Source organism: Petaurus breviceps, unplaced genomic scaffold (assembly GCF_028583685.1).
Source record: "Petaurus breviceps papuanus isolate PSGF00001 unplaced genomic scaffold, PetGlider_PUasm1.0 156, whole genome shotgun sequence".
Classification (NCBI taxonomy): Eukaryota; Metazoa; Chordata; class Mammalia; order Diprotodontia; family Petauridae; genus Petaurus; species Petaurus breviceps.
Window position 1 is genome coordinate 7,595,328 of NW_027185720.1, and position 11,459 is coordinate 7,606,786.

The 11,459-nt window shown below is 45.1% G+C and overlaps 1 protein-coding gene across 1 annotated transcript in view; it reads left to right on the plus strand.

The window, feature by feature from the left end:
• Positions 1 to 11,459, plus strand: part of POLR3B (RNA polymerase III subunit B) — a 145,479-nt gene that overhangs the window by 76,211 nt on the left and 57,809 nt on the right. The window contains exons 17-19 of the mRNA XM_069082161.1: positions 6 to 41; positions 3,199 to 3,297; positions 8,669 to 8,796. Of these exons, the coding sequence (XP_068938262.1) occupies positions 6 to 41; positions 3,199 to 3,297; positions 8,669 to 8,796 (263 nt within the window). The remainder of the gene's footprint in view (positions 1 to 5; positions 42 to 3,198; positions 3,298 to 8,668; positions 8,797 to 11,459) is intronic.

Below are 11,459 nucleotides of genomic sequence, written 5' to 3' on the forward strand. Positions count from 1 at the left end.
GTTACAGACAAGCACATGGAAGAGCTGGCCCAGGGCTACAGGTAATAAAGATGCTTAAAGTAAAGCGATTTCATTTCTTCCTTTTTAAAAGAATGGCAATTCTAGTGCCTTTCATTACAGGAAGTGTTCTCCAGGTTGTGCTGCTGATCAGGCCATAGTCGTAGTTTTGGTTTCGTTGACTGCTTTCCCTCAGGCCTTCGTCATTCAGTCAGATTCCTTTTGATAGGAATTTAACTGTGGCCCATTTTCAGTAAGCCATCCTGCAGTATAGCTTTATTAACTGAAAAATGGAAGCCTGCTTAGTGTTTTAACAACATTTGATTACCAGGACTTGAAGGTTCTTGATACACGTAGACACTAACACCATAGAACAGGTTGGTGAGAGGCAAGATGAGGAATGATTAGAGTGGGGGGGTCACCCACAAAGGCAGGCGATGCTTCCAGTATTGTCTTGCACCTTGTTGTACATATGGGGAAGCTGAGTCCCAGAGCGAGGATGTCACTTGCTCAGGGTGCTGCAGCTGTTTAATTCAGCAAGTGATTATTAAGTTCCAGCCACTGTGATGGGGTCAGGAATTCAGAGGTCAGCGTATGGGACAGATTCTGCCCTCCAGGAGGGCTAGGAGAGCAGAATCCTAAGCCTCCCCCCGGCAAGTTAGGCTGGTTTTTCTTAAAAGGTGTGGAGTCTTGGTTGGCGAAAGAGACCCAAGGTTTTGACCATTGACATAAACCACCTCTAGGGTCTGTTTCTTTTTTTTTTTTTTTTTAAAGCAATTGGGGTTAAGTAACTTGCTCAAGGTTACACGGCTAGGTGTTTCTGGGTGGGTGCTAAGTGTCTGAGCCCGGATTTGATCCCCAGGTCATCCTGGAGCCGGTGCTCTTCCTCACTGTGCTACCTGGATGCCCCTCCAGAGTCTGTTTCTAAGAGTCCCTCCTGGGCTTGGCTGCTGGATTTCAGCTCATCACCTTGTGGCATCTTTACGGCCTCTTCTTCCTGCAATGGCGGAACCCTTCCTATGTTGACTATCAGATGACCTGTGAGTGTCTCATTTTATTCCAGCCTCAAACCCAGACTGCTGGGTGACAGGGTCTGAGGCAGGCCCCATCCAGGACATGTGTCAGGCCATGTTCCAGGATGCAGAAATAAGGCAGGAAACAGTGCCTGCTCTCAAAAAGAGCATCCTTCTCTTCAGCGGACCCCGGGGAGAGAGCTGTGCACTGATGACCGCTGTGGTCTGTGCATAGGCTGGGCCATTCCAAGGGCTAGGCCAGTTTTGAGGTGGGAGAGGTCACCGTGGACTGCAGGGGCTGGGCTGGCAGTTAGTGAAGCGGGTTCTCAGCACTGGAAGGTCGTGGGGGCTGCGCCATCCCAGGGATGGAAGTACAGTGGGACTGTGCTAGAGCTTTGGGGCCCCTGTAAGAAGCTCTTGCCAGCAACAGGGCATCACAGTGCACATTGCTGGGCCTGGAGTTAGGAAGACTCGAGTTTGAATCTGGCCTCAGACTCTTACTGGCGATGGGCCTCTGGGCAAGTCACTTAACTGAGGGTATGAGGGGATTGAACTTAAGGGCTTTTAAGGGTCCCTACAGTTCCACATCTAGAACCCTGTGATTTCTGCTGCTGGGCCCCAACTCTAGGGATGGGAAACTAGAAGTGTGCTTAGTTATTGTAATTCAGATGGCCACGTATTGTCTGAATCTGACCACAACTCTGCAGTTGGGGGCATCTCGGTGGACAGAGCGCTGGGCCTAGAGTCAGGAAGCATCTGAGTTCAAATACAGACTCAGATACTTATTAGCTGTGTTACCTTGGGCAAGTCACTTAGCTGCAGTCTGCCTCAGTTTCCTCAGCTGTAAAATGGGGATCATATTACCACCTACCTCCCAGGGTGGTTGTGAGAATCCAACTTTCAAGGCACTTAGCACAATTCCTGACAAATAGAATGTGCTATGTAATTTCTTATTCCCTTCCCCCCCGTATTTGCCCAGTTTTGGGGTTGTGTTCTCTGTGACTTTGGAGCAGCACTGGGCACATCTACCCCCGTGACCACAATGGTCACAGCAGGGAGGAGCCGGGCTCCAGCAGGGCAGCTTCTTTGAGCATTACTGACCTCTTCTTGTATTCATTCCACCACCATTGTACGTAGGCTGACTTGATCCCAGAAACCTCTATTACCTGCCTTTAAACATCCTGGTGGGAGTAGAGGTCCAGAGAGCTGCCACTCTCTTCTGCAGCTTGTGGCAGCTCCTGGGCACCAGAAGCGTCTGCATCCCCACTCTGCCCAGTGCCTCACAGTGTTAACCTTCTCCTCACTGACTCACAAAAGGCCACATGGGCAGATGGAGCTAGATGCTGGAGAGCCTTGAGTGCCAGGATTCTGAGCGGAGGCAGACCTGCATCCGATGAGGGCAGTAGAAGGGGCACTTGGGCAGAACTCTGAAGGATGGAGGTAACAGTGTTCTAGTAGCTTTGGTGAGAATGGTGAGGCCTTGATGGACGGGAGCCACGGTGAGAACAGAATGGAGGGGAAGGCAGCAAGATTCATCGCATAAGCAGAATAAATAGGGTTTGGCAGGTCACAAAATAAGAAGCACAGAGAAGAGGCAGGGACGACCAAGGCGACTCTTGGATACTTGGGAGGGTCGTGGTATCATTGGGGGAGGAGGAAGATCCGGGGAATAGATGGGCTTGTAGTTATGGCCTCTGTACATGTTGTGTTTGGAAAGACCTCTGTGCCTTTGCTTTCTTCTTCTTCTTCTTCTTTTTGGAGGGGAAGTTGGGGTTAAGTGACTTGCCCAAGGTCACACGGCTAGTAAGTGTTAAGTGCCTGAGACCAGATTTGAACTCAGGTCCTCCTGACTCCAGGGCTGATGCTCTATTCACTGTGCCACCTAGCCAGCCTGACCTTCTGTTTCTTCTTGTGATTAAGAAGTGATGATTAAATTAAAATTTTTTTTAAAACAGCATTTTTATTCTTGTAAAATACAACTGCAATTTTTCCTTTTTAAATTCTTAATTACAGTAAGAGTAGTATGAGCTTTACAGATCAACTTTTTTGATAAATTTTCTATTTACAGGGTTTTAAAAGTTTACCTTACAAGAAAACCAATATCTTATTTTATTTTTAATTATCTGATACTTAAGAATTAACTATTTTGATGCAGAAATGTTTTAACACATCTCTGATGCATTTTCAGAAATTTTGAAGATTTTCTACATGAGAGCCTGGTTGAATATTTGGATGTGAATGAAGAAAATGATTGTAACATTGCATTGTATGAACATACAATTAACAAGTAAGTAATAGCCATACCAGCAACTTAAAAACCTCTTTTGTTTAGAATCTGCCATCCTCTTGGTCATGAACATCCTTAGTTTTCCTCTTTTCTGTTTGGAAAGAACTATGCTGAGGCTACCATTTTGTGTGTAGTCCTTAAGTGGATCCATAATCCCGTGCCAGGGGCTGGTGCCTGATCAGGGTCTTCCATCTTGTGTGGCTCTGCCCTGTTCTTCCATCAGTTTCTCCAGCGGGGTCTAGCCTGTGCTCCCAGAGGCTCCTTCTAGGCTGTTTTATACTCTAGGTGCCAGGGTGGGTTTTCTGTCTGTCCCCATTCTCTGTGTGACCTGTTTTCCCCATGTTTTTATCTTGGTTGAGACAACACCATGTCGCAGCATTTTTCTAATCAGAAAACAACCCATACCAGTCCTGTCTTCTGTGTGCCTCCCAGGCTTAATGTGACACTGGAAGATCTGCTCTGCTCTAGAGAGTGGTGGGAAGGAGCCTTGCTGTTCCCTTCCTGTTTTCATCAGGTGAAAGTCAGTCATGTACAGAGCTTATAACAGTAAGAAAACAAACATAAGGATTTGTAATTATTCTGCCATTTCAGTCACTTTTTTCTTTCTTTTTTGAAATATCACCTATGATTATTTTCATTCTCTTGGAATTTTTCCTCCCCATGACCCCAAGCAGAGACATTTTGCAAAAGAACTCTTCATTGCTTTCAAAATTATGTTACATCTAACATAGATTTCTTATGATATTGAGGCCTGGGGCATTAGAGGCCAAATATAGTGTCTCACTGTTGATGACTTTGAAAATGGATTTAGAAACACTGACCTGTCTATCAGCATCTGGTGGTTGTCTTTCCACTTTCCTTTTAAAATGCTCTCAACAGTATGTGGCTTAGTTAGGTCTCAACTTCAAGCTTTCTGCTGACTCCCCCCGCCCTTCCCCTTTTTTGGGGGGGAGGCAAGGCAGTGGGGTTAAGTGACTTGCCCAAGGTCACACAGCCAGTAAGTGTGTCAAGTGTCTGTGGCTGCATTTGAGTTGAGATCCTTCTGACTCCAGGGCTGGTGCTTTATTCACTGGGTCACCTAACTGCCTCCCCCTGTTTTTTAAGGTGATCTTCTGATATCGTTCTCTGCGATGTTTTTCAAGTGAATTTGCCCTAATCAGTGTGGTCCTGGGCTGCTGACTCCTGTCTTTTCTGTCTGTGGCAGGTTCTGGGCTCTTAATGACTTCCCTCTTTTGCTGACTTCTTTGATTAACCTTCTTTTTAAAATAGTGACTATGAAAGCCATTGTCATTTCCATTCTTTATATTCCATTTTTTGAGCATCAGTAACTTTGTTTGATCAAGGCATTCATTGTACGTGCTCTCTTTTCATCTGTAACCTTTGAATTTGGTATTGATTTTAATATCTCTTCTAAGTATAATCTTTGTGTGCAAACACTAATGAGTGTCTTTCTCCCCCTCCCATATGCCTCTGTATGCCCCCTCTGTGGCTCCCCCTGATGTTTTCTCTTTCCCATTAGAACATAAGCTCCTAGAGGGCAAGCCCTGTTTTGCTCACTCAGACCTTGGCACAGTGCCTGAAGCAGTTAATAAATGCTTTATCATACATGCATTTCACTTTAATTATCCTCTGTTTTTGTGATACTTCTGTTAATTTTAAAATAAGAATGGCTTTTCTTCTGATCTCTGATCTCTGCCAGAATTTGATCCTATGCGTAGGCCTTGAAAGGAGAATCTGAGAAAGAGGTTCCTACCATGGATCCTTTGAATCTCTCAGTTTGTAAAGTCAGGGGCATCACTGAAGTCTTGTCCCTATTTAAAACCCAGGAGTGGTAGAGCATGCTTTCAGGGCTTCTTTGGGTTCAGTCATGCCTTAGGGGTGTCTCTTTCCCTTGTCACCATGTCCTAGAAATAGAATGCAGTGATTGCTGTGGAGTGTGTTGTCGCAGTACTAACAGCAGATGAGGAAAGCTGACCTGACCTCTCCAGGCCAAGGGGCCTAAGGCACTTACTGAAGCCGTCCTGAGGTGCTCGGTTCAGGGTGACTGGCACTGCCGCCATCTGCGGGCAGAGCAGGAGCTCTTTTCTTCATCCGAGAGCTGTTTGCCATGGGGCTGCTGAGACCACGGAATAGTGCTCTGCTTAACGTCTTCACAGCGACAAACGCACATGAGGGCAGCTGATGTGCCGGGATTCTTCATTTGTGTCTTATGTGTCGACCATCTTCACACGCAGCCGTCCACTGAGGCGGCGTCCCAGGAGAGACTCAGCTCACTCAGCCAGTGGCCAAGAGTTTGATAGCGTTTCTGTGCATCTAAGCGGAGTGCCCTCTATGTGTTATGTCAGCCAGTGGTTTGTTATTTGTATGTTAGGCATTACTACGTGATAATGCACCATAAAATTTCAAAGTGATTCGCTCTCAGTAAACTCTATGAGGTAGCTAATAGAGGTGTTATTAGGCCCATTTCACACATAAGGAAACTGAGGCCTGGAGAGTCTAAGCAGCTCTTTCATAATCATCTAACTGGAAAGTGTCAGAATTTGGATATAAGGTCTTCCTGTCTTTGAGCCCAGCAGCCTCTCCATGAGAGAGTGATTTCATTTCACTGACAAGTGAGATTCTGAAAAAACAGTTTTTCACAGAATGTTTTGTTTTTGCTATTCTTGGTTATAGCAGCATTATTTCCTATTGACTTTCCTTATCCCTAATAGAACCCGCCCTTGTGACAAAGAAATACAAGAGAAGCAAATTAACTCATTGGTTTAGTCGGACGACGCACGGCTTGCTCCACACGGTCTGAAGCTGGAAGCCGGTGCTCTGATGAGCCAGGTTTTTATGGCTTCCATATTGTTTTCCTCTCGGTTTTCTGTGGCAGCGTAGATGTTCTTTCCTCATTCTGGTCAGCATCTGTTCAGGCAAGTTGCCATGAAGTGTTCAGTTGGTGGTGGTTTCTTTGGTGGTGTGACATTCCAGGACACCCGTCCCAGTTATCTGATGCATGTAGGAGCTTTCTCTTTCTTTGGCCTCCTCCAAGCAGTGGGATTGCTGCGTATGGGTGGTTCCACAGCTTTTCTAATAGTCTGAAATTGCTTTCTGGAATTGTGGGATCATTTCATCATGTGTGTGTGTCTGTGACTCACAGTCAGGAAAGCTTTCTGTTTTGAATGCCTAAAGAAGAGGGTGGTTGGTTTGTTTTTTTTCCTTCCTTCAGGAGGTGTTTTTCTTTTGGGTTATTGATCAGTTCCGTGATGGATTGCATTGTTTCTCCCTTGTCAGTGAGAAGCTCATTAGCACATGCCCTGCTAGGATTTTTCCTTAGCTGACTGCAGGCAAAAAGGGGGAAATAACAGAAAAACTAGACCTTTTCTCAGGTGGGAGATGATTCATCTAGAAATTGTACAGTAAGAAAGGGCAGTTGGAACCTGGACATTCTCCATCATGGTCACCCTGAGATCACAGCGGTGAGCATAAGGGGCTTCCACAGCTCCCAGAGACCCAGAGTGGGGAATGGTTTATTTGCGGTTCCCCAGCTGGTGAGGGAGAGGCAGCATTGAAGGCAGGTTCTCACATCAAGCCCGTCTTGCTTCTTTTATATCACTCTCTTAAAATGAACTAGACCTGAGGGAAGTCATTTCATGATGCCAGGGAAGCAGACTCTCAGAGTATTTGGGGAAATGTCTTTAATTCCATTTAATTTTGTCCAGTATTATCAGAGTACCTTGGGAAAATTTTTAGGTGTGCAACCTTAGGTAAGGCTCTGTTCCCACTCCTGCTCAAGTGGGAAAATAGGCCATCACTTTTTGTTTGTTTAAAGAACATTCTGCCTCCTTTCTTTATAAAAACAAAATCCAGCATATTTCATTAGGGCTTTTGCAGGTGTTCTGTATGAAAAATAATCTTACTGGTGTTTATAAATTATAATGAAAATCCTGAGCATAATGTGGTCATCTTATAGGTCTCCCTTTCTCATTTTTTTCAGTCTGCCCTGTTTTCTACAGTTGAAAAGGGTCCCTTGCCCTTTTCTCCCTTTGAGGAATGTTAACTGTTGAATTTCATTTGTTGGTATTTAAACAAGGGGTGGGAGGGGGGTACATTTCAAACAAATACCATTCTGACCCAGACCATAAATGGGACTTTAAGAGGGCTTCATTTTAAAATGGGCTGCCTGACATCAGTAAAAGCAGCGTTGTTTATGGAAAGAGAGGGCTTTGGTGTGACTACCTGCTATGCCTTCAGATGTGGGGCGTGCCCTGTTGAATGAAGATGACCCCTAAACCAGGAGCTGGAGCTGCATGGAAAAGCTTCTCTTCCATGGAGAGTAGAACTGAAGAGTTCATTACCCTGCTGAATTAATTGTTGCAAGGATGTAAGATTCAGGGTTCTTGCCGTGCATGTATCACAAATTCAAATCAGCGCCATTAGAAGCCTTTGGAAAAGAATAGAAAGTTCAGACCGTAAGCCATGGGCTTGATAAGTGCACTTGGGGAAACCCAGCAGGCAGGCAGCTCGTTCATTCTGTTCCAACTGCAGCTTGTAATGTGCCTTTTGAGTTTAGTCCGAGGCTAACCTCTCGTACAGTACCTGCTGTGTGCTGGTAGGCACATAATACTTGTCAGGTACTGGGGATACAGATAAGAAAAGGAAAGACAGCCCCTGTCCTTAAGGAGTTTACAGTCTAATGGAGGAAGAAGGGAGAGAGGGAGAGGCCCAGCGCTGGGCCAGGACGAGGCTGGAGTGGAATCCGGAGAGTGCCACAGAGTCAAGTCATCTTTTCTATTTCTGTTTATTCTGAAAGGAGGAAATCACATAATGGCAGAGGAAGTACAGGGAAGTGGTATTCTCACATCACTGTCAATGTTGTGTGAAAGGGAGTGCACACACCACGCCCCTGTGCTTCCCCTCATTGCTCTTTGGCTTTTTACTGATAACAAGGCCATTTTGGAGTTGGTGTTCCCTTCCTCATGGTGGTCCCTGGCATGGCTGGGGCATCCAGAAGCTGATGTTAACCCAGACACTATCCAGCTGGCTCAGTGAAGGAACTCGTGGGCAGGGGCAGTGGTTGGACCGTGGAGCCTTGGAGGTTCTTCCTGACTTTTCTCTTGTTCTGATGACTTTTTAAGAGCAGGTTAACGTGTTTATTTTATCACTTGAGGTTAAAATTAAATTGTTAATAAAACAGAACACATTTCCTCTCCAGATTTTACCGTCTGTCATTCATGTTATATTTATTTGCAAATATTCCTCTATATGTTCTTTTCTACAGTATTTGCGAGTCTTATGACCAAATAGAAGAAAGCCATAGTCATTTGTTGCCTCAGTACTCTTATGTATTTGTTTGTTCATTATTTGTTTATCTATTTTTGATTTTTAGGGATACCACCCACTTGGAGATTGAACCCTTTACTCTCCTTGGTGTTTGTGCCGGGCTTATTCCATACCCTCACCACAACCAGTCCCCTAGGAATACTTACCAGTGTGCTATGGGGAAACAAGCCATGGGTAAGCTTTTCCTTCTTGAACTTCAGAGTGGTACTAAAATCATTTCAAATATAATTTTTAATAATATCCATAATTTCTTCTCATTCACTGGTGTTATCATTTCTGTAACAGAGTAACCAGCAATCCCTTACAATCTGGAGAGTTACCAAGGGAGCTAAGCAGTGGGGGTTCCACTGGTATACTCTAAAGAGAAAAGGAATAAAGGAAAATGAAAAAGAAGGCGAGTAGAAAAGGAAGGAAACAAATCCCTATAAAGCCCCTACTGTGTGCCAGCTCTTTACAAATATCATCCCACTGATTCCTCACAACAGCCCTGGGAGGAAGGTGCTGTTATGATTCCTATTTTATAGTTGAGAGAACTGAAGCAAACAGAAGTTAAGTGACATGCCCAGGGTCACCAGGCTAGTAAGTGTCTGGGGCTGGCTTTGAACTTAGGTCTTTCTGAATAGAGCCCCATGCTCTATCCCCTGAGCTACCTCACTGCCCCCCAAGGAAGGGAAGAAGAAGAAAGAAATAAAGGAATGGAAAGGCCAAGGTAGACGTGGTGGGTGGGGATGCCTGGCCCATGTTGGATGCCCGATAAATGGTTGTTGATTGATGAGTGGCTGGTGGCCCAGGCCCAGGTGAGGCAGTGGGTCATGAGCTTACTGGATCTTTTCTAACCTCAGGGACAGTGAGACACCAAGATTATTGTGAAAGTAGATTATTTACTTTTGAAAAGGAAATGAGGTCTGTTTGATTTGCCATCCCATTCTCTCATGCTTAACACATCTGTGCCCTGTTCCTGCTGCCGCTTGGATGTCTGGCCTGGGGAAGAGGGAGGTGATTTTTTTAATTCTGTAATTCATCAAGGCCCATGGTGGAGGGGAATGAGTACAAGACTTGGTGTCAGAAGGCCTGGGTTCAAATCCTGGTTCTGCTATTTCGTGTCCCTGTGACCTTGGGAGAGTGTCGTCCTATCTAGACCTCAATTTCCTCATCTGAGGGTGTTGGACTCTAGTCTACAGAAGACCACTACCATCAGCAAAGTCTTTCCAAAAAACAGACAAACAAACAAAAAAACCAATCTCGACTCAGACTCAGACTCAGTCCCTCTAAAGTGTCTGCTGTGTGATGTGGTGGTTTTAAATCACTGACATGCTGATGAACAGCCCGTGTGGCTTTTGTATTTCTGCTGCTGCTCCCATCCTCCACCTCCATTCTGCTGTGATGTCTCTTCCTAGTGCAGAGGTGAAGCCTGCCTTTTTTTCTCCTGACTGAGTTATTGAAGACTCTGCCACAAGGGTTTTCATTCTGTTTGGCAGCAAAAACTTAGAGTTTGGGCCCAGCCACGGACTTTGTATCTTTCATCCAAGGACCAGCTGGTCTCAGTTAAAAAAAAAAAAAAACTCCATCAAAGAAAGCTGGCCGTCTTCAGGTGGTGGAATTTTTGTCCCCAGCCCATGAAGAGGATTAGGCATGGGGAGAAGGGCCCCAGTGATCCCGAAATCACAGATCTTCTGCTAAGTGGGCTTTTTGTCCTACTTTAAAATATAACTGATGGAGAATCCTTTAGAAAGAAAAGTGAAAATGGTTTAGGGAAGGTAGTGGCATCACCTTTGGGGAGCAACTAGGAGATTAATTTTCCAGTTTTTTTTAGAATTGTAACTGACTGTGGTTTGCAATGAAGGAGTCCCAGATTCCACCCTGGCTTTTCTCCTGTTCATCGTCCCCAGAATGCTGCCTTCTGTTCTTTACCTGAATGATGTCATGCTCTGTCAATTTGCAATCATTCCCAAAGGGAAAAGCTCAATAGCAGTTCATGAGTTTGCCTTTCCCATTCATCCTTCGGCAGCAATGAGACTGGCTTCCCATTCTGTTTTTCTGACTTGCTAACAAGTGGAAATATACAGTAGTGAGCCCTGCATGTCATGAAAGGCCCATCCCTTCCCTTGGGTTTACCAAATCATTTTGTTCTGGGCTGTGAATCCTGCCTGGAACAATCCACCTTTTGTGTGGGACCTCCTGCCGAATTAAGGAGGGAAGAGTCAGCTCATCGCTCAGTCTGTTTTTTGGGATGTCTGAGAAAATGTCCCCAAAGGGCAGGGAAGGAGAGCCATCCTCTACCTTGTGGTTCCTTAAAGAGGAGACTTGGAGTAAAGGAACAGCGTTTGTATCCTCATGGCTGTCCCACCCAGCCTGAGTCTTTGTTTTGTGGCTCCCAGTAGTGTGTGGGTGCAGGGCTAGCTAGTGCACACAGCTAAGCAGGATCACTGTGTACAGAAAGCCAATTCAGTGTCTGCACTTCTTTTGTAGTTTGCTGTGTGAAGGGTTTTTTCTGGTTTTGTTTTGAGTGTCATTTGCAATTCATTGTCTGTGTTTTCTGAGGTTGGTGTATTCAGCTGCATTGACCCTGGGTCCAGCACATTTAGCTCCTTGGATACACTCTTCTGACGTTACTGCTGACGCCGGGAAGACAAAAGCCACTGAATATCTTTAGCAATAAAAAAAAAATCTTTTGTTTCTATTTGTTATTACCGAACACCTGACTCTAAAGAAAATCCCTGAGATAAAACTACGTTTTATAAGTTGGCGCATGACATGGCCATATTTCACTCTGGACACTGAAATAGCTGCAAAAAAGACTGAAGCCAGTCTGTATTAAAAATTCAAAAGATAAGGGA